At 33.1% G+C, this 24,552-nt stretch overlaps 1 protein-coding gene across 6 annotated transcripts in view; it reads left to right on the top strand.

The window, feature by feature from the left end:
• Positions 1–24,552, top strand: part of SEMA3A (semaphorin 3A) — a 669,223-nt gene that overhangs the window by 385,687 nt on the left and 258,984 nt on the right. For 4 of the 6 annotated variants that reach the window (XM_074194050.1, XM_074194047.1, XM_074194048.1 and 1 more), the window contains one exon: positions 15,423–15,616. In XM_074194050.1, the coding sequence (XP_074050151.1) occupies positions 15,505–15,616 (112 nt within the window). In that variant the 5' untranslated portion in view covers positions 15,423–15,504. The other 2 variants (XM_074194051.1, XM_074194046.1) reach the window with 2 other exon arrangements.

Raw genomic sequence — 24,552 nt, 5'->3', positions numbered from 1 at the left:
GGATATAATTTCTCTCTTATCACACCCAATTTAGATCAAGGTACAACATGGAAACAAAGTAAAGACTGACAGATTGCTTTCTGTGGGGGGGGGGGAAGTAAGATGGGGGGATTGTAAAACTCAAATAATATCTTTAATAAGAATTAATTTTAAAAACCTAGATATGATAGACTTATGGAGGAAATTGAATGGGGATAGAAAGGAATATACTTTTTTTTTGGTAGTATATGGCACTTACACAAAAATTGACCATGTACTAGGGCATTAAAAACCTAATGATCAATTCCAGAAAAGCAGAAATAGTGAATACATTTTTCTCAGGTAATAATGCAATAAAAATCATATGCAATATTCGACCAGGGAGATATAGACCCAAAACTAACTGAAAACTAAATAACCTCATTTCAAAAAAATGAGTGAATCAAACAAAAAAATTATAGAAAGAATTATTTCATCATAGATAACAACAATAATGAAACAACACACCAAAACCTATGGTATTCACTCAAACAGCTGTCAGAGGATATATTATATCTTTAAATGCTTACATGAATAAAAAATTAGAGAAAGAGGAAATCAATGAACTAAATATGCAACTAAAAATTAGAGAAAGAACAAATTAAAATATTGATTCCATAGCAATTGTGGCATCCTATGATTTATAACCATATATAGAAGCAAAAGAATATTTGGTGTTTAAAAAGTTAGGGTTTTGTTTCAGGGAGAAGTCTTTCAGGACATCATCCTCTTCTAATTGTACTCTCTTAGCTCTGCTTGACTCCATCTTCTATGCATGTCTTTTAAAATTCTAATTGGTTAGTTGTTCCTTAAGTATTAGTTTAAATGAACTCTTTTATTTTTGATTGGTACTTTTTGGACTACAAAATTTTAGTAGGGACACACTAGCTTTAAATTTTAGTCCATTTTTAGTACATGGAATCCTCCCTAATTTTTTTTCTTAACTATTTGAACCAAGAATGAGAACTTTCTAAATGTAATTAGGCTTGTCCCAGGACTCTACTATCCTCATCTCCAAAAGTCTGGCTCATTTCCCTAATGCAATGATTCAACACAGAAATACCTTTGGAATTGATCCCATGATATAGGTAGTAAAATGAACAGCAAATTGAGAAAGTAATAGAATAATGGCACAACTAATTGAAATGGCAATAACTTGGCTTCTGATCAGTTTTATTTTTTTCTGTATCAAGGATGAGCTCACCTTCTACTTCACTAAAAAATGAAGATCATTGACTTCTTGACACCAACCTCAAAGCTTCTCTGTCTTCACAATCATCCTTCCTTCTTGTCCCAGAAATCTCTCTTTGCTTTGTAATGACTAATACTATCCTCACCAGGATTATTCTATCAGTTATTCTTGCCTATTCAGTCATCTATTTTGAAATAGAAGGGATGAGACAGCTGCCTAAAAGGTATTCTCAAGTTATTATCCTTTCCTTTTATCTCTAAACTTCTTGAAAAACTGAGGTCTTCATTTCACTACCATCCATCAACTTTTCAGTTTGGTTTTAATAACTTGAAAAAACACTTGAAATTTTGTACATTTTTTTCATAATAGTTCTATGAGGGAGATAGGATATTTATTATTATCCTCAATATTATAGATGAGAAAAACAAAGCTGAGAGGCTTCATGAAGATTCAGAAGCCCCAGAAGCAAATGTCAAAACCCTATTTTGAGCCCAAGTCTCACCCATTTCACTGATATTTTCAGTATGTCACAATGGCTTTATGGAACTCTTCTTTCATAAATTATTCCCTTATCAAAAAATTCAGTGGTGTTTTCTGCCCTAACATCATTCAAAATCTAAGTCTCCTTAGTAGTTACACTTCTCTTAGATTCTATGTCACCAAACACTCTGTTCTCCTCTTTGATGACTCCATGTTTGTATCCTTGTTTAGTTCTTCTTTCACATCCTTATGGCGTATCTCAAGATTATAGGTGGTACAGGAGATAGAAGACTGAGCCTATACTCAAGAAAACCTAAGTTCAAATGTGGTCTAAGATGTTTATTGGTTGTTTGACCATGGTCACTTCAGTTCTTTTTGCCTCATTTTCCTTATTTGTAAAATAAGTATAACAATAATACCTATCTCCCAGAATGTTTGTGAGAATCAAATGAGAAAACAACTGTGAAGAACACTTAGTAAACTCAATACAAATACTAGCTATTATCACTTTAAAATACTCAACTGCAAAACACAACATAGGATACTGGAATATTCTAAGTCCCTCATAGGTCATTTACAGTATTCTACTCATTTTACAGATGTCAAAATTAAAGCCCACATACGGCAAATGACCTAATCAAAGTCATATCCTTGTGGTAGATTCTTGGCATATGTGCACATGAATATACACAGTGTGATTATTGACAAAAGATTGTAAGCCTGCCAAAAGTAGAAATATATTTCTTATTTATTTCTACCCTATGCTGCTGATTGTACCCAAGTAGTTTGAAGGAAAGAGGAAAATATGATTAGATAACATTTCAAGAACCCAAAATCATTTAATCAGATCACAGAGAATGAAATGAAAAATAAACAAAGTAGGAAACCATTAGAGTAAATGAAAGAAATGTCATTTTAGTTTCTATAATACCTAGAGATTTGAAAATGACACCAGAGTTAAGTGGTTTATTTTATTTTTCCCTTAAGTATAATCATTATCAGGCCCTTTTCTAATTTTTTTAAAAAAATATAACTTCATTGTCATGATATAAACATTTAAGGGAGTCTCTGTTGTGAAGAAAGCTATGTAGTCAATCAAATAAGATGAAAATACTTCTGAAAGTGTCTTAGGAATAGAACATTTGATACACTTGCTGGGTTGGCAAATTGTCCAGCCACTGTTAGATAGCTAAAGTGCTATATCCTGCATCTTGTTAAATGTAATTTAATCTTCTCTATTTCAGTAGAGGGATCTCTATTTTCATCTACATACTAGAGTCTTAAGCATTCTAAAACTTATATTTGTTTCAAGCTAAAGCATTTTTTTCCTACACAATAATCAAAGGCAGATTTGAATTTCTACCTTTGGAAAGATGGACTCTAGTTAGTTTTGCAATTAAATGCATTTTCCCTCCTTTTGTCCTAAATACCCCTTTAAAAGTGTTGCATCAAGAACATCATTCCTGGAACTTTTTCCAGGAATAAAACAACAAAACAGACTGAGTTTTTCAAACTGCTCATATATATTAAGATATACAGAGACACAATTCTTTCTCTTAACTAATTTATTTCATGTATACAAAAATTTATAGCCAATAAATCTAGAATGGTTGGCTATGGTATGTCAGTTTTTAGAAAACAGAAATCTGTAACTCTAGTCAAACTATGGTTATGGTATTTTTATAATTAGCTTTGTAATGTGATAATGCTACAGATAATTATCGTGCAATATTCAACATGAACAAAAAAATTTAGAAAATGAGCATATTTTATGAACTAATATGTGCCATGTGGCCCTCATGTTTTAGCCAAAGAATATTCTGAGAGTTTGCTTTGGGACTTTTGAGAGCTTGCCATGGGAAAGTTTGAAGAAGAACATAATTTGTTATCATTTTTATTGCTGTTGGTATTTAACTATGATAATGAAGGAAAAGGCAAATGCTCCTGGTGAAACCATTAAAGTAAAACATTCCTCCAGGAGAAAAATTAACTTCTTTACCAGCCAATCAGTATTCCCTAGCGGCCTGAAACCAGCATGAGGCTAAAACTTGTTGCATTGTAAGAATACCACTGATTACTATTGACCAGTGAGAGGTAATGACTTAAAATATAAATAGTAGCAAGAGATATTCCCACAATAATTGTACAGGTGTTCCACCTGCTGACCTAAAAGCCAATGCCTGCTCTAGTTAAGTATGACACTTCGCTGGGAAAATAATTTGCCCAGAAACATAAATATTCCCTAACCCATGCAGTTTGGAAGTCAGCTTATTAAAACCTATTCCTATGTCTAGGATATAGTCCTGGTAATGGGTCCCCTAATAATTTAAAGTTCTGTTTGCCAAAAGAGATCTGAATCTTTCCACACCCTATAAGCTGTGAAAGGTAAAGAATCTCAAATTCACATCTGGCCAAATGAGTCACCAGAATTTTCTAAGTGGTAAAATGCCACTCTCCTTAGATTTGCAGCTGCCTGCTTATGGTGACCTGATTAGGCAAGGCAATTTTATACTTAGACTAAATATCTTTTTTACTGACTTTACTCAAGCTCATTCAAATAATAATTTTGATGAGATTTATCATTCTTCTGGGTTAGGCATATGCTTAAACAAAGACTTTGCATTTTAAATGTTTCAATTTAATTTTAAAATACTTTCCCCTCAAATATTGCATTGAAAAGACCCCTTTCTTGAGACTCATAAAGATTTTTTAAAACTAATATAGGGAAAGAAAAAACACATCCTTCTTCCCTCATCTATATATACACACAAACTTTTTATATTAGATATTCAAATAGTCCTACTAACTAATGAAGAATTTATGTTTAGATCAACAGCACCCCTAGTATTTCATATTAAGCTTCAACTCATAGGACGGAGGCAGCAGACTTAGGAAATTGGCAGAAGGAAGCCTTCAATCCTAACAAAAATACCACTCCCATCATCTTTAATTTGAATCCAAAGAACAGTGATATCTTCCATGCATTGACCAAGAGGCAAGGATATTACTTCTGGTTTACTTTTTTTGATGAATAAACTGATAAGATTTCACCCTCTTCCTCAGAAGTTTCTTGCTTTTGTGCCTGGTTTATATAATTTATTTGACAGTTTAAAGTGAACTTACCATAGCTTTTTTCTAAAACTATTTTTGGCTACATTTCAGTCATACTTAAACACATGAATCAGTAGGATATATGTATGTAATTATACCTGAAAAGAAAGACTTTCCACCGAAGAAATAGATATAAAAGTTTTAAAATTTCTTGAATACTACATTGTATTTATTTTATTTGGAAATTGCCCCACCCCCTTCAATCTTCTTTATGTATCTTGTTAAGAGTGTTGAAAAATGGGGCGGCTAGGTGGCGCAGTGGATAAAGCACCGGAGCCAGGAGTACCTGGGTTCAAATCCAGTCTCAGACACTTAATAATGACCTAGCTGTATGGCCTTGGGCAAGCCACTTAACCCCATTTGCCTTGCAAAAAAAAAAAATTTAAATAAAAAATAAAAGAGTGTTGAAAAATTGTACAAATTTTCAGAGCTTCCTTGAAATAGCAAAACATCCCAAATAATGACAACTTTTTCATTTTCATAGTACTCTAACAGAGTTCTTGGCTAAAATTTCTATGGCATAGAGTGTATATCAAAACTCTCATTTTACAAAAGCAGAAATTGATTCTCAGGTTATTTGATCAGGGTCACAAAGATAGTAAGTTAGTAAATATAAGAGCCATTCTGGATTTGGAATTTTCTAACTCAAGATCCAATGGTCTTTATATCACTAAGCTGAATCTCTGAAAGAGGCTAATAAAAAAGTCAAGAAAATGTTAACATGCAAAGCCTTGCTCTAAGTTAATCCAATAGCCATTGCTTGGAAATGAAATGTATAATGTTATAGTTAGCTGTCATCAGTTAAGATAAGCACATAGAAGATATGATGAAGATAAGAGGATATATATTTATATGCATATAGATATATATATATATAAAATCAAATGAGAAGAAAAATTTAGACTGGTACAAATGTTCTAAATAAAATAACCATATCCAAAATAAATACAAGACAGAGTTTTATGAGAGGTTATATGATTAAAATTAAGGAAAAAATTATTTTGATACACATTAGATAGTATATAGATATTATATAAAAAAAGAATATAATTGAAAGTTAAAGTCTCAGGAAGGAAGACAACAGATGACTTTCAAAAACTGCCTTAGAAAAGGAAGTTTGAAATGTAAATGTTAGAATCAAACAAGATTTAAGTTTGTAATAATTGTATTTTGGCAATATTTTGAAGTCAAGAAGTATATTGTTACCTCTTTTTTTTTTAGATTTTTGCAAGGTAATGGGGTTAAATGACTTGCCCAAGGTCACACAGCTAGGCAATTACTAAGTGTCTGAGGTTGGATTTGAACTCAGGTCCTCCTGACTTCAAGGTCGGTGCTCTATTCACTATGCTTCCTAGCTGCCTGTTGTCTCTTCTTACCATAATTATAATAATAGCTAACATTACATATCCTTTTGAGATTTAAAAAGTGATATATATATATGCGCGTGTGTGTGTATTTACACATATACAAACATATACAAATGTTTGCACAAATATATATTTTTACATACACATGTGTGTATGTGTGTATGTGTGTATACACACACACTTGTATCCACACAAAAACACACACACACAAAACCCAAAATAAAACCCTTATATAGTATTTGCTGTTTTCTTCAATTTACAAATAGGAAACCTAAGGGTAAAAAATGGTTAAATGACTTGTCCAGAGTAATACAAATAGACTGAGGTAAGATTTAAATTCATGTCTTCTTGACTATTCACCATATAAGATAGTTTATAGGGTCTATACTATCCCTTCTTGTGGCCCTTTATAACTAAGGAGACTAATATAGGACAAATGGCTCTTGACAAACTAATTAGCTAATAAAGTCGTTCTTTAGCTCATGACCAACATTGAAACTTCAGGAATTGTCTGGATTTTAGTATTTTTTTAATTTCATATTGCATTTTTAATCCCTAGGAACAGTAAAAAAAAAAAAATCCTCAAACCTGTATTTCTCTTGCACCTGGATTAGACTCAGTTATTATGCATGTTGTAGCCTCTTATGGAAAAAACTGCAGATATTTGTTGACTGTGAAGTTAATGGACAGTTTGCTTTACTCTGACTTTTTTTTTCCTGCTTTGCTTAAACTTCAGTATATTGATTTGGAGAATCAAAATAAACTCCTCAGCTTAATGAATTCTCTGGAATCAAACAGATGTATGGGTGTGTGAGGAGAAATAAAAGGAGAGAGAAGAAGGAAGTAAACAAATGAGAGAAGGGAGGAAGAGAGAGACAGAGAGAGACACAGCAACAGAGATTAATTCAAACATTTTCAAAAATGTCAAATGTCATGCCCACAAATAAATGCATTGAAAAGTGTTAATTCACTCATGTTTCTGAAAAGTAAGCCAAAATGGAATTTTTTTTGGTCCCAAATGTAATAGGCATTAGAAGAATAAGACTTTACATAACAGATTGGAAACTCTAACCTCTTTTGTGAGAGCATGGTTGTAATAGATGTGATTATTGAACTACAAAAGGATTATAAAAGTATAGATTAGATGTTTTCTGTCTTTAGATTGCTTTAGATTGCTTTCCATCACCAAATCCATTTTTGAATACTAAAAAATAGGCAAAGTAATAATTATGTTACATTTTACTGATGAATAATGACTTAGGCAAAACTCATGGTGTAGACCTTTTTGGAATTAGGTCTGTAATTAAGGAGGATTTAGAGTGTAGAAAAATAGGGTTTTGTTTTTGTTTTTTGTCATTATATGAGTTGCTTGGGGGGGGCGAGGGGGATAAATTTAAATTTAAATACTCAGAGATCCTAAACAAAGTAAGGATTTGAAAAGTGAAGATGAGGGGAAAAATACAAGTTTGTGTTCTTAATTTACTTCTAATCTTGAAATACAGTTAACTTTTAAGAGGAGAAATTTTCAAACTTTTCCATAAGGTGACAGCTGCTATTTGAGGCATTAGTGTAAATTACAGTTTTTCATGTAGCACCCAAGGCTCCACCCTCCATTTTTTTTAAGGAAAAAGGATAGTATATAGTATATTGGGTCCCATGTTATTTTGAACTTCAGAAAAATTTTGGAATAAGATAGTACTCTTCCAGTTAGAGCAATTTATCAGAAGAAAATCTTCATACAAGGGCAAATTTCATCTTAGAATTTGGAGTCTTTAAAACAATATGCTTTTCCATTGTAAAGACCCTTTTAAGGAGGTTTTATACTAGGTTTTAGCATGTTCTTCCCTCTTGTTAGCAATGTAATGGAAACAGTTTCAAGCTTTTTTTTTTCCTTAAAAAGCAATGAAAAACCTTTGAAATATTGCAATTATGGTAAATTTATATTTAAGGTGAAGCATTCCTTTTAACTGGTAAAGGGAAACCTCTTTATACCACTTATATGAATTGCTATGAAACAATTTTTGAGAGTTATCTGATATCTCTATCATTTCTTTTTCTTAATTTGATAAGAAAATAGGTGATGTTAAGTTACAAGACCAATAACTTAATAACTTAAAACACTCAACAACCAACCTGCTTTCTTCATTTGTATTCCACAGAGGCCTCATTTTTTCCTCCTCACTGCCTAGTCTGTACTGATCAGTATTAACAATGGGATTTTTGTCTCACTTGAACAAGGTCTTGTTCCATTTTATTTGAGGTGCAGATAATCTCATAAAAGTAACAGGTATTTTCTAGGTCATATTTTGGAGTCTAATTATTTGGATGCTAAACCCCAAACTTCCGGACATTTTATTTTCTTGGCACTCAGTTCCCCATAGTATCTATAATAATGACAAGGGCTTTAAATAGGGAGAGAGAGAGAGAGAGAGAGAGAGAGAGAGAGAGAGAGAGAGAGAGAGAGAGAGAGAGAGAGAGAGAGAGAGAGAGAGAGAAAAGGGAAAGGTCCATCTGCAAAACATTTTGAAATGTTGAAAAACGTGATGGAATTAGGAAGCCGATAGACAAGAGAGTGACTGTGGCAGAAGATAATTTCTTTTTCTAGTGCTGGATGTTAGCCAGTGCAATTTGGAAACCAACCATCGCTTTTACTGTCTTGTATCTCTCCTCTCTCTCTCCCCACCCCAAACTGACCCCCATTCTCTCACTCCACTCCAACTTTAGAAATTACTCAAGGTTGAGAATGCTAGAATCTAACATGGAGTTTCAACACTTTCCTCCAAGAATTTTTTTTTTGTCTATTGGAAATACTGATATGTTTATTTGTTTAACCCATCCTTAAGTTTATACAGCCAAGAATTTGTGACTAATTGGTTCAGTTCTGCTCTAACTTTGCCTTGAGTTAAACACTTCTCTCTCCTCTTCATTGAGAACAGAAAGGGTCTTTCTTCTTCTGGGTCCCTGTTTACCTTAAAGTATTTTGAACAATGATGTCACAGGAGAAAACAGGAAAATAGCATAAGGAGAGCCTTTCTCAAACTGTTACAAGTTCAGTCCAAAGGAGGAACATGCATGTTTTACTGAAATCTCTATTCATCAGAGAGAGGGGGAGAGAGTTAATGCTTCCTTAGAGATTGAATTCCCTTTGTATCTCGCCAACTCCTCCTCCCAACACACACGCTTTCACATATTGCTGGCACTAAAAGCATTCACAGGGGTCAAATTATTATAAGTTCAACTTTGTTTTCTTAACTATTGCAATTTACCAGCTATCCTATGGTTTGCAGTATCTTAGTAATTCTCAAATAACTATATTTTTGGCCTGAAACAATGAAATACCATATTTATGGTACTTTTCTTCCACTTAACTACAAGCATTTTAGATTTTTCCAAAGGTTTTTTATACCCATACATCCCCCCCCCAGAACTTTATTTAAAACAATTTGATATGAGATGACTAGCATCAGATAGAGAAGCAAATATAGTCAGTGTGAATATCAATATTTTTTAAAATGTCTATTTCATTTCTCAGTAGCTTAAAAATGTCCCATTAGGAATCTTTCTTCTAGATGTTAGATATGGGGCAAGTATTTGACAGTGAAATTTTCTATAAGTTTCTTGATCTGTTACCTCTGTCCTATACTAAAAAAAAGCATTTGAGTTGGGAGGAAAAAAAATACCAGGAAATAAAAATGATAATAGCAAATGTTACAGGATGACTATGTATGATTTTTAAATGACTCAAAAGAAACACACCTTGGGAAGATTACTGAATTTTTGTTTATTTGTTATTAGGTTGTTTTTTCTTTTAAAAGTCTTGTTGCTTGGAAGAACTCATTAACCAACTTACTTTGAAACTCCTAACATAAGATGTTTCTCTTAAAGATCAAGTCTGTTTCTAAAGATGCCAAGCCCTCTAGGTAGAGACTGTGTCTATTAACTAAAACAACAAGGAAATAATTGAAGGGATTTGCAAGCATGTTTAAAAGAGAATTTTGACTCCAATGTTTTATAAATTGAATCTTTTGAATAACCCTGATGCTTCCTAACTTCTGCAGATTCTATTTGCAAGAATATTTAAAAAAGTATTTTTCACTTGACAACAATAGAACTTGGAGGCTTTTGGACTAAAGGAGAGGTCAACCAAACAAAAGTTTAAAACTTACTATTTGATTTTCTCATTTTTAGTATTAAAAAGGAATATGACAAATGTATATTGGGAAACTAAGTATGTAAACTAATATTAAAATAGAAAAGTTTATTTTCATTTTCAGTAGTTTTGCATTAGTGGGCAAAATAGATAAGTGAAATAATCAAAAACATTTCATGAGTGGCAGTGTGGAGTTCTCTGTAGTGATATGACCTTGATAGTAGACCAAATGGATTTTCATCATTCCTTTAACACAAATGAACTCTGTGATCCAGGACATATCACTAATCCCTGCATCTTCCATTGTCCTTTCTCTAAAGCTAGAATGATTTAAAAAAATGGAATTAGATAGGTAACAGTGAATAGACCAGGAATTTTCAATTCCATTCCATTCACATGAATTAAGTTCCTACCATGGTGACAGGCACAAGTGCTCAAGATACAAATTGGAAAAAGACAGCCCCTGTCCTGAAAAGTTTACAATCTAATGGAAGAAGAACCTCTCCCAAAGTAGAGGGGTGTGTGTGTGTGTGTGTGTGTGTGTGTGTGTGTGTGTGTGTGTGAAATTGTGTAGGGTGGGAAGTCTTGTTTTGCGGACTTCAAGCCAAATAGAGTTGCAGATGGAAAATGGAGAGTGAGTTGAGAGTCCAGGTCCTGCCTTCTCTGAAGGAAAGCATTGAGTGGAGTTCAGTATTCCACTTTGAGGGAGTTGACAAGGTGTTAGGCACATGAGACTGAGACTGAGTTAAACATCATGATGAGGAGATTTTAAGTGTGTGTTCAAATCCCATGTCATTAAACCTCTCAGCCTTTGTTTCCTCATCTGTAAAAATAGCAAGTAATAATAGCAACGACTCAGGTTTATTGTAGGGATCAAATAAGATAGCATATGTAAAGTACTTTGAAAACTTCAACGAATTATATAAATGCTAGCTATTATTATCATCATCATCACTTAAACTGACAATGCCCCTAGGCAACTCTCTTAGATCATAACTGAAGAAGATTGGTAGATCTTTATTAGCATATTAGAAGGGGAAGTTTCCTAGCATAAGAACTACCACCCCCCTCCAAAAAAAAAGAAAAGAAAAATCATATATTTTACCTCAAAAATGATTTGTTAGAACACAGAATAATTCTATTTCAGCACTTTTCAGTTTTAACCTTTCTCTACTGTATGGAACATTGTACCTTTTTCTCTAACAACTTGGGACATCATTAATGGGAGCAGTTATTTCCCAGACACACACATCATACTCTTCAATGATTTAGTTGATGGTCTTGGAGAATTGCTATGGTCTGCAAAATTCATCACCATGAGGCCAACCTAATGACAAGGCTCTAGTCTTTGGAGGACAGATGTATAGTCTTCCACTACAACCATTTTGATAGGATCTTCTAGGTTTCTATACAGTAAAGGAAATTGAAAATTTACAAAATAAAAGTCACTATGCAGTGACCTACCTTTTTTCAGAACCAGTTTCTCCAAAGTGGGAAATTATTTTATTGCATTTTAATCCATACAGGGGGGACAAAAAGAATGGATATTATAATATCTAAGGCAGAAAAGTCGCCATTATTTTCATTGTTTGACACCTAATTGAATTTGATATTGTGTTATGAAGTATCCAATATGAAAACTTGAAAACAGATAAAATCTTGTGATTAAAGGAAAAGATAACAGAAACTAAATTGGCATTGGTATAGTTAGAAAGATTTCTAGTAGATAGTAGGCAGAAAAAAGAGAAAGATTCAGAAAATCACTTCCAGGGAAAAGAAAAAAAACTGGAGAGGTCATGGGTATGCAGGGCAATGACAATTCCGTTATTTTTAAAAATAAGTAATAACACAGATCATTCTTAACTCTATCTCCTACTGACCACATGATTCCAGCACAAGTTATTTCTCTGTGATCTAGGAAACTCTTTAAGAATAAAAGATTCAGTAACTGAACAGACTTGCATTGGTAGTTAGTGTTTCCTCTTACAAATGTTCCCTCTATTAATGAAATTACTGGTCCCCTCCTTTATTAAGAATATATGTGTGTATGTACATATGCATACACCCATATGTTTGTGATTTCTTAGCATGACAATTGTAGGCTTCACCATTCCATGAAAGATCTAATCATTTCTGAAATGAGTGAATTATAATTTAAAATCTAAAAAAGTTTATGATAAGCCCATTTAATTCTCATCCCAAAATGTATGCTTATTCTTGCTCATTTTTAGCATACTTCCCTGCTGTTTCCTCCTTACCTCACCTCAGGTTTCAGTTTTGAGAATTTGAAAATCCAACTGCTTTCATTCATTCATGAGCTGTCTGCTGTGTACTGGGCACTATTCTAAACACCAAGAGGGAATACAAAAAAAAATAAAATATTTTCTTTCTCTAAGAAATTTTACAGCACCTTGGCAATTAACTAGTTTTGTTAGCTGAAAAACTATGGAAAGGAAAATATAAAGTTATTCATCTTTTTTTTTCAAACATTCACTACAAAGCCTCAAGTTGGTTTAAAATCTGCAACACAAGAATAATTCCTTCTGTAAATAAATATAAGGAAGGTCTTTCAAAAGTAATACAGACAATAATTATTCTAAATTCCAGGACCAAACTTTGATTTAGTTTATTTATGCCTTTAAAATAATATAATTTTGCCCTTATTATCATCTGACTAAAAATTCAGTTTCTATATCTTCTGTTTTACCTATTTATCATCCTAAAGTTTTTAAGAAACTTTTTTGTTTGGAGCAAATAATAATATTTTAGGTTTATATTTTTGAATAATTAATTCATTTTACTTTGGAAAAAAATACTTTTTTCCTTCCCATTAAGCATAAATGAAGAATCACAACCTTCATTTTTCTTTTCTTAACAAGAATAAGGGCAGAATCACAACCTTCATTTATACTAATGCAATTAAAAGAAAAAACTACTGAGTTGGGTGCATTTTAGTATGAATTTTTAAAACCTCTAATTACTTTTGATGTATAATAGGATAATTCATTAGGGCAACTCTCCAAATAATCCCAAAGTGACATGAATTCCTTTACTGGCTAACAGTCTATAGTAAGTAATCCTTGAAAACAGATAGACTTCTCTTGCCATTTTGTAACTTTAATCCACTGCCTGGCCCATGAAAGAGTTCAGAATAGCAAGTGTGTAAATCACTAAAATCAACATTATTTGGGGATTATATTGTCTTACCACTGCTGCCTTATCAATAGGCTTATTATATCTGTCAGATGCAATGAGGTCAGTTTAACAAATTAATCTTGTGAAGAAAGAGAACACCTTCCTCATCACCTGTCTGTCATGTCTCACTCATAATTTACCTCCAGATCTTCTCCCTTTTCCCTGTACTGTGCAGATGTTGGGAAATGAAAAAATGTTGATGACTGAACATATAAGTCTTCCATTAGAAAAGAACTAAAATCTTTCATTGTTAAGTGTTTACAATTTTAACTGAAACCCAGGAACAAACAACAGCATAACAAAAACCCTTCCCTTTCCTTTTTAAAGTGTGCAAGTTCATTTGAATTTCGAATAAAGAAAAGTGGCTGTTAGTGTACTCTGTAAGAGGAGATAGGAGACAAAACAGATTTACATGACACTAGTATCTGCTTTCTCAAAGTACCTGGAAGGTATTTAACCTGAGATTTTTTTTTTTTGAAAGGTGGGGGTGGAAATAAAAGAATTAATTCTTTTCACAATATCCTGGCTTAGAAAATGATGGCATGGTGCTTGAATACATACATATGCATGCCATAGAAAGTTTAGTAACCTTTCCTCAGGTCAAGAAATGGAGTTGAGAGTAGAGGGAGGAAATTCTTTTTTTTTTTTTTTTTTGGTCCTTGACACTCTGCAGGGATTTATTGAACTTTGTAGTCTTCCTTTGCTCTTTGAGATAAGCCAAGGAAAAAAAATGGTTTTAATTAATGAGATGCATAGTATTTAAAATATTATCCAGAGCATTCCAGAAGCTGGAAAACTGTAGACATTTTTAAATTCAGAGAATCCTTTTGAGAATCCCCTGTTGTAATTTATAATTCCCAGTGGACCTATACTTGTCTTGAACTGATTGTTGAAATAGGCTTTTCTTGGAATTTCTTCACTGAAATTGGGGATGTGGGGGCTGTGAGTGAGAGGGGGTAGCGGGATGTTCTCTAACAAGATTTTAAAACCTTCGATGGCAAACTTACATAGATGGAAAGGACTCAGGGTTTTTTTGGTTTGGGGTTTTTGAGGAGTTTGGGGAAGTTCCACCCTTCCTCTTGTTACTATGTATACATCCTAACAATGTGCATGGGCTATCATTTATGTAGGTAGCAGAATTCAGATTTTTTTAATCAAAATTGCACCCAAAAATGGCTATTAAATAGCTTATGCCTTGGGAAGTAAATTTATAGCTACATGCCTTTCACAAGCACGCTGGAGGTTTATGTTCCCTCCTCTAATCTCTGGTAGATGTTTTTTGCATGTGTTGTGTGACAGCAGGGAAGGGGAGTGGGTTGAGCTTGCCTGTTCTCCCATTGTCAGCTAGTCTAGTGAGTGTTGGGAAAACCTGTCTGTGGGATCTTGTGTCATCTCTCTCCTGCATGTGTACAGGAAAAGTCGGTGTGCTGCTGCTCAGTCTCTCTCTCTCTCTCTCTCTCTCTCTCTCTCTCTCTCAGTCAGTCTCGATCTCGCTCACTCTACCCTCTACTCTCTCTCTCTCTCTCTCTCTCTCTCTCTCTCTCTCTCTCTCTCTCTCTCTTTCTCAGTCTCTCTCAGTCTTTCTGTTTTCCTTTCATTCTGTTGCCACAGAACCGCATGAAGCAGAGAGCAGGATTAGCTTCTGCCACCGGCTATCAGAGTAGCGTAGATAAAAGGGACTGCTCTTTAAGCACCACTGCAGCAGCCCTTGTTAATTTTTTTTTTCTTTCCACACAACAGTTGTGCCTCATTATCCAGTGCCTGCCTCGTTTTTTTTTTTTTTTTTTGGAGGGTTTGAAGTTTCTCTGCTCCAGTGACTGTTACAGAAGAAGAGATGTTAGAATTGCCATGAGGTCTTGATTATCTGCATTTATGAATGAAACTGACCCAAATCACCTGTTACCTCCAGTTTCCAGATTGTTTGAACTTCTGGGGCTGCACTCTACAGGATAGAACACTGAAGCCTCGGAAGGACCTACACTGTCTTCAGCATGGGTTGGCTCCGGAGGATTGCCTATGTTTTCTGGGGAGTATTACTAGCTGCAAGAGCAAACTATCAAAATGTGAAGAATAATGTGCCAAGACTGAAATTATCCTATAAAGGTAAATCATTTTCTTTTCTTCTCCTTATTTGGTTTGTTCTGGTTCTTTATTTCCTTTCTTCAAAACCTTTAGTTTGTTGACATGTGAGAGCCTGTGTTAATATATGGATATCGAGAGAGAGGGGGAAATAAAGGAAATGATTGAAACACTTTTTTTAAAAGCATGCCTCATGCTCAGTCTGACAATTTAAATGCAAACAAAGAGCACTTAATCACATTTTCAGGAAAGAATTGTATGCCTAGGACCTGCTGATATAGATTGAAAATGATATTTTATCTTCCCTTTTTTCCTGCCTTTACTCTCCTAAAATATTGTAAATTTCATAGCAAAACTGGCTTTTCTTCTCTGTAGGTGTGTGGGTTGTACCTATATAATACCTGTCATGGCAGATTAGCATTTTCTTACTTTTTTTAGGCATTAAGTGGTTAATTCTCTGTCATGAATATTCAATTTGTACAAATCTGACAATCAGATGCTTAACATAAGCAGTAGATGGTGGTTTTGCCAAGAGAATATAAACTGGAGGGAACAGACTAGCTTCTGTAAAGGGTGTTATGATTGTACAAAAGATTGTGTATTTGGCTAATTGATGTACTGCTACAGGCTTTGAAAGAAAATGCTATTTTCATTTTATGTCTGTTTCAGTAGTAATTAAAGCTACATCACCAACTAGTTACACAGCTAGAAGAGCAAGTTCTGATTTATAGGCAATATAAATAGAATATAAGAAATACATTGCAGATTTTTTCAGTAATTACGTTTATGTCCATTTAGACAATTTTAACATGGAATTTTGTAAGACAGTTCATGCTCTCTATCTCAGTAACATTTATAGCCAAACATGTCAAATGTACTAGCAGAGATTCAGAACATACACATACATGTTCTTAAATACACATTTTCACAATTCAAGAATTATTCAAGATAGGATACAAGAGGAGACTATTTTAACATAAGGAGTTTACCCGTCTTAAGGTATTGATTTCTTATGATTCTCAGATTTCCTTAGCTGGGGGGTGGGGCAATAACCTCCCATAATTTCCTATTTCACCCTATAATGTAAAGGAGAAACTGGCTGCATCTTTGGACCTGAATATTTGTCAGTTTCTCTGTCTACTGTATGTTATTTTCATGCCAGCAGAAATATGTTCTTTCATTTTCACATAATGGGGAAAATCTGTCTTTCTGAATGCACTTGTGTGAAAAAAAAACCTCACAGAGAGAAGAGTTGTCATTTTCACACTTTAGATTAGAAAATTAAACACCTATTAAACATGTGTTCTTGTTTAATTATTATAAATTGTGCATTTTTGAACAACTCTTTTTTAAAGAAAATATTCCCTTTACAATGAATTTTATGGGTTTAAATGTATCCTTGGCTATTGAATTGGAAATTTTAAAATAATCATTGATTAAAGGAAGACTTGTGTAATTCATTGATATGCCACTTTCCCTTGTAGGCAAATTGTTTTGGATTGATCGTAAAATTTCCATTAATCTTTTTTCCCCATAATTTAAATTAATTTACTATTCTAAGTGGCAATTTGTCATTTGATTTTATATCAGTATTTGCTTTATGTGTCCACTCCTTACAAGTTTGAATGTCATATTGGTAAACCACTTTAAGTTGTTACTTCTCACAAATAAGATCAGTTTGAAATTTTGACTCAGATGTCTTGTGGTAGAATTTTGATATCATGAAAATCAAAATAGTGAATAGATTCTATCACTGAATAGTCGTTAAAGTTTGTACTTCTGGTTCAAAATGCATATTTAACAATTTCTCATTCAAATTGGTAAAACATAGTAAGTTGTTAACTTCACTCCCCACTCCAAACTCTTTCAAGAAAGAGAAAGATAACTCATTTCCATGGCAATAGATTATCCTCAATTTTACAGGGAACCAGTTCCCTCTGTAATAAAAGGCCATCATTAAATGGGAATAGCAATTTGGTGTGTATGCTTTAAAACTCCCTGAATAAACAGGAAGCACATCTTGATATAGTGTTTCTATTACTCTTTCATGAAAATCATTTCTCAGTGGTGGAACTAATTTGTATTATCCTTCCCACAATTAGAAAAACCACCCTTCAGTTACCTAACAGTTCTATTTATATGCCCAGTGCTTGGCAATTTAGCAAAATAAACTGTGAAATGAACAAGGGCAAGAAGAATAAAAGGAATGTGTCTAGCAATTTTTCTTCTGTCATTTTGTTGAGCTGTCATTACCTTTTTTATTTCTACATGTTCACTTGTATTTTTTTTTCAAAGTAAATGTCTAATATCCAATTGTCTGTACTTTGTTTCCAAAGAATAATTGAGACTTCTAGCTACTTTTCTTTTCTGGCTAATTAGATGTCAAACACAGTTAAAACAGTCAATGCTTGCCCCTAAAAAATATTCCAGCACGATTCATGAAGGGTTAAATCCCTGCCAACCCTAATTTCCCATGGTCACTTGTTTTCAAAGATCCACTATTAACTCAGTCATTGCTCAGGTTGCTAAGAAGTTACACACAGTTCTAATAGTCACTTTCCACTTGTCTTTATCACCTGTCCTTGCACTAAATGAAAGGTACTTGATAGGACAAATGAAGATAGTAAGGTAGGAAAAGAAGGAATTTTTAGTAAATGTATTGAACAGGGGATTCCTTCAGTGTACAGAAGGGGGATGGGGGATGAAAATATCCTTTCAGATCCTTCTGGAAAAGTGATAGATTACAAAAAGAGTTTATTGTGACTCTTCCCTCTGATGCAGTCTGATTTGGATTACTTGTGGTGAAAATACTATGAGAAGTCTATGAGTCTCAGCAGTCACAGGCAGTTTTTAATTCAAGGGATTTCATCCAGAGATTATGATTTGTTTTCCTTAAACATCTTTAGTATGACTAAATGTTGAAATGTCTCTCTGTAATTAACATTCTATAACTATTGTTTACCTCTCTCAAAAATGTTGAAATTTCACATCTCTTCTGAAATAATAAAAAAAGTCATATCTTCCTTTTGAAAATCATAAAACAGTGAATACTTTAGGGGCAAAAACTAATAGGAATGTTGAGGAAATAGAACAGAACTTAAAAAGTGACAAATATTTCACCATTTTGTCTAATGAAGCATTCCAGATTAGAAAGAGAGAGAGAGAGAGAGAGAGAGAGAGAGAGAGAGAGAGAGAACAAACTAATGTGTACAGTATTCAGTCCTCAATGTGATAGTGATCAAGTGAGACCAAAGTGTAAATCAATGACTGTAACCTTAGCTTCAAAAGTATTTCTTTCTTGGTTAGTAACACCAATAAAGTAAATGGTAGTTTCATTCAAGGGGTTTTCTTTTAAGGTTTTTTTTTTTATTTTGATATTTCATAAGTTTACAGAACTCCCTCCCCCACCCCAAATTCCTAAAATCCTTTAAAATGAGAGCACTTGGTGAATGAAAGCATTTCATATTCATCTGTTTGCTAAATGAATAGTATCTGTTTATAGAAAATTGCTGTATTGGATTTTATGAGGAGTGGGATTTTTTCCCTGTCACATAGCTGTGTGTAAGTATAATACTTCTGAACAAGTAATTGGAAAAATATTCAGTAGTACAATTTCTTGGCTTCCTTTCAGACCTCTAAGACCTTTCTCTTTCCCCCCAGGGTTACAATATATTTGAAAGATGCCTTCTTGTAAAATGTACATGTTCTTTAACTTTATAAAATGTCTTCTAATTTACCTGGCCACTGATGATTACACCAGCTTGGTCACTGAAAGGTATGAGTAAGAGGTAAGGTTAGTCTGTGCAATATGTACCTTAGGTCTGAGGTATAGCCTGGCTCCCAAAGAATTAAGGTAAAGATGATAGGTATTCTTAAAACATGAAAACAACAATTATATGTTAACCATACCAAGTTCTAAGTGAATGAGGATGAATTTGAGCCCACAGACTTGATTCCAAATCCATTGTGCCATGCTACCTCATTATCTTTATATTTGAAGAAATCTGACATTTCAAAATTCCTATGTGGATTTTTTAATGGAACTTGCCAAGGGTAAAATTTTAGAAATTAATGTAATTCAAGATAGCAGCCAGTAATTCATGGATTTGGCCCCAATCACCCCCTCTAAAATATAAAGTCATACATTTTCACTTGGTATCATTTTTAAGTGCTGATTAAAATGTTCTGACCTACATTTTGGAAGTCATTTCTTTCTTTTAAATAGCAGTCAACTTTTTAAGTATATTTAGTATTCTTGAAATATCTAGCTAAAAGCCCTGAAAATGGAGGCAGGGGCAAATTATTTATCCACTCAAACAAACAAGGTCCTTAAAGTAATGGATGCTCCCTCACACTGCTCTGAACCTAGCCCAAGAATGCCAGTAAAAGTCTAATCCTTAGCTCCTTTACTTAAAGCCTTCAACCATATTGACATTATGTGGTTTCTGTAGGATAGACTTTGGCAAGTAGGCATGTGATTGAGACCACAGAGTCTTTCCACTTTCCACTTAAGCCACTAACCCACTTGACATTGACTGTTAGTCACTAACAGTCTAAACCAGATATGAACTAATGACCCAGAGAAAATATCTACTACCCCACATCCTCTTCCCATTCTTCTTCCTCTTCTCATCCTCACACAGGGGTAATTTATATTACTCTACACAATATTGGGTCAACAAGGTATCAATTAAGGTTAGATATGTGCCTGGTTTCTTTAATACCTTCCATTCTAAGAAACTTAAAACTTGAAAAGATTCCTTTTCCTAGTATCATGTAACTTATAGCTAAAAGAAATCTCAACCATCATCTAAAGACCAGTTCTTTATTTTTATAGACAAGGAAACAAATCTAGAAAAACTAAATTATTTGTCCAAGGTCACTTTGGTTGTTCATTGGACAGCTGGGACTTGAATCCAAGTCTTCTGATTCCAGTGTTTGTCTAATTTGTACTAAACCATGTACTAACAAATTAAAACAGATACATGAAATGTATCAACATGTTCATTAATTAAATTAATGCAGAAAAAATGTTACTCATTCTGATTAGGAAGCAGGTAGATGGTGTACTAGATAGAGCACTTGAATTAAAGTTCTAAAGTATTGATTTCAAATATGCCTTAGGACCTTATTGGTTTTATGATAATGGCAAGTCTCTTAATCTTTTTAATCTTTATCAGTTTTAGTTTTCTCATCAGTAAAATGAGGTAGTAATTCAACTTACCTAACAGGATTATTATGAGGATATAATGAGTTAATATTCATAAAGAGTTTTGCAAAACTTCAAGTGCTAATTGAAATATTTTCTTCTTAGGTGTAGCTTACTGATACAGTAAACATATTTACAAATAATGTCTATAAAAGCAAAAGACACTTCCTTAATTGTAAAAGATGAAGTTTTTTTTAATCAGTAGAGGTACAGTGTATTATATTGATATTTTGAATTTAATAGCATGAGATGAATTTGCCCTTCTGCATTTTTAATTTATACTTTAATTTCATTTCCTTTTTTTATTAAGTTGTCATGGACTTTAGGGGGGAGATATGAATTAATTTGTGCTTCATATTTTATTCATATTTTCCTGTTTTCAAATTTTTAGACTGTAAATCCAAAAGGGACAAGATTCTCAAACTACCATTTAAATTTTGGGGAAATTATTTAAATATCAAGTACATCAACATCCATTTGACTCTCTTTAATCTATTTCATATCATACCAGTACCATGGGTGCTTTAGAATAGAATATTTATTTAGTATCTGGCACACTGAAATTTCTGTCCTTTTTCAACTTTTCTTTCTTTTTCTTAGTTTTGTAATTCCCAATCTTCCTTATTCTCTCTCTGTCTCTCTCCCTCATATCCCTCTCTTCCTCTATGTATTTCAGTAAATATACCTACTTTTATATATTTGAGGAAAACATATGAAAATTTTATATATGAAAATATGCACTTAGGATATGCTGACTGCATGTTAATATTAGGAATTTAATCTTTGCATCAAAACAAAGAAGCTCTTAGCACAGTGTCTGTCAGGGAGATATTTAATAGATATATGTTCCTTCTTTTCCTATAAAACCACATGCCCCCCAAAAAGAAGTCCCTGGAAAAAAAAGATTCCATTGATCTTTTTTTTGTAGTTATAAGAAAAATTCTCCTTTACTTGTGACAATATAAAAGCTTTCAAATAGCATGTAAAGAATACATCTGGGTTTGTGAGTGTTTGAGTGTGTGACATACACATAGAGACATTAGATGAAGTTGTAGCATAGTAGGGCATATGTGGTTAATGTGATACTTCTCCCCCCCCCCCCATATTGTCCAAGCTACTAGGCAAATGAACTCTCAGGATTTGCAGTTCTCTGCTTTCACTAATAGGTGGCAGTAGCAATTTGTGACAGCTGTTTCATTAGTTTGGAAATGGTCAAGAAAACAGGATAAATATACACCCAGTACTGTGTGGAGACTCAATAGGAAAAGATAGGATTGTTGGCTCAAGTACAACTTGCAAAAGAATTTGCTTTGTGTTAGCTTTACCATTTTATTATGGTTCAAACCTTACCACAATTCAGCTGTGGTTGAAAAATATATTGACCATGTAGGAAAATATATTTTTCATGTATATAATTTCAGAACACTTGATATGCCAAAGTTCAAATGTTCTTATTTTTACCATGATTTGTTAAATATGCTTAAGGGTTGTAAAATAGTCTTCTTTTTGACACCAGGTTTCAAGTCTTATGTGATCCCAGAGTAGCCAGATAAAGAACAGGAAGATTTTAGGGGAAAAAATGAAATATATGTGTTTCCAAAAGAATAGTTCCCTATATTGCTACTTTCTAACTTATAGTCCCTTTATAATTACTTGCCCTTAATTAAACATATGAGAACATCCACCATCCTACTTGACACAAATAATTCTAAAAGTTTCCATCCACTCCATTTGAGCATTGCCAAGATATAAACATTTGTGTAAACAAGGAATTCTGACACTGTTTCCAAACATTAACAAAGCTGGATTCTGTCAGACTCAGGATAAGAAAATGCACAATTTATAATAGAGCTAGGGAATGAAGACAAGCAGAAAGAAAATCATGGTGATAAATATAAAGAATGAGTATGTTTAGGATCATTGCTTAGTGTAAAACTTGTGAGTTTACTTTAAAAGCTGTTTATATATAATTGTTTATATACATATGAACAAATACACATGTATGTATATACCTATATATATATATAACCATCATATAGATATGATTTCACATTATATGAAATCATACTACTATATACTTATAGTGTATTAAACAGGGCAAAATATTTTGTTCATTCCTTTTTTATTGATAGTTTAGATCTTACACGACCTTATTTGTAGATGGATAAAATACTTTTAATTTTCCACTATTTAAAAGAGTTAGACCATGGAAAAGCAGACTACAAAACTTTTCAAAAACATCATATAGATGTAGCATTAACTAAAAATATCATTTTGACTCTTCATCAGAAAAGACTTGTTTTTAGACGTTTCAGATTATAAGGAGTTTGATTGAAAATTTATATCTATGAAGATCTATATATTTAGTTCTAAAAGTTCTGACATAGCTTAAAAGAAACTGTAAAAATACTTCTTTGTAATTACACTAAATACATTGTCACAGTACACAAATACAGCAAAAACAAATTAAAACTAAATACATTTGAAATATGTGCATTGGTAGAGAAGGTGAGTCCATTTCTTACCTTCCATTTTAGAAGAGAATCAATTATGTGCCCTCAGATCAAAAATGTCTAAGGATGGGTGGAGTGGACAGGAGGGCAAAGTAATATTGTCCATGTATTCATGAGTTGCTTTAGGTGTTAATCTATGTCAAGATTGAGGAGAATGCCCCTATAATTCAGCAAGTATTTTTGGATGAAACCACATTCTTGGAAAGAGGAGATCCAAGGAGTACTCAGCTTATTTCTAGAAATGTACTCTTGTCTCCAGAGCCATGGAAATCAGGTGGAAGAGCTATTTCTCCAACATTGTGAGCAGTCTTCATCTTTTTCATCCTGTGCTGCTTTCTTTTATACAAGATTGTCCAAAATCCAAAGAGTGTATAATTATATTTTGAACATTCCAACCATTGAATCAATTTTAGTTCATTCATCCAATCATCAGACATTTTTAACCACCTATTATCTATCAAAGTATTATGCTAAAGACTGGGGCTTATGTATAAATGTCCTTAAATTGACATTGCTGATAATGGAAAGTAGCTCTCTGTATGTGAATGCTTTTATTAGATGAAAAAATTCTGCCAATCAATGTTTAATATCATAACTAGTCATGTACATCTCCAGGTATGAGTATATAGTGTCCTACCCTTATAAGACCTACCTACTCATAATTTGTGTTAACTATGTTGTTCTTAAATATACTGTTGCTCTTTATAGTGAAATATTGTGCATGAATAAAAAAATGCATGCAATTCCACAGTCCAATTGCACCTATGGAGACTAATACTTAGAATATGACTGAGACAAAATAATATATTTATTCAGATTTCTAAGGAAGGGACTCTCAATATAGCTAAGCAAAAATCCTTGTCTACAGAAGAGAATAGATAGATTGATGTCTTCATTATCTTTCATATGACATTTTTGTGCTATTCTAAATTTTTTGCCTTTTGATAGAATTATCATTTGACAGTGTATTCTTGACACAGAAGAATTCTGACTCCAATGAAGGTTTTTGGAATATGCAAAAAGGATTCTCCTGACACATGGTTCTGAGTCTTTTGAAGTTGCTTATAAACATGAATATTGCCATGAGGGGAAAAACCTCATTTGCTTACTCTCTAAAATAGGTTTTGTTTTGATGAGTGCAATAATGTAGTTTGATACACATTACTTTGTTTCTTTCAGATTCACATTTTAAAATAGCCTTGATTTAGCAACATATGTTTGCCTGTATGTATGTATAT

This window comes from Macrotis lagotis, chromosome 7 (assembly GCF_037893015.1).
Source record: "Macrotis lagotis isolate mMagLag1 chromosome 7, bilby.v1.9.chrom.fasta, whole genome shotgun sequence".
NCBI lineage: Eukaryota > Metazoa > Chordata > Mammalia > Peramelemorphia > Peramelidae > Macrotis > Macrotis lagotis.
Note: the sequence above shows the minus strand (reverse complement) of the source record. Positions and strands in the feature narration are given on the sequence as shown.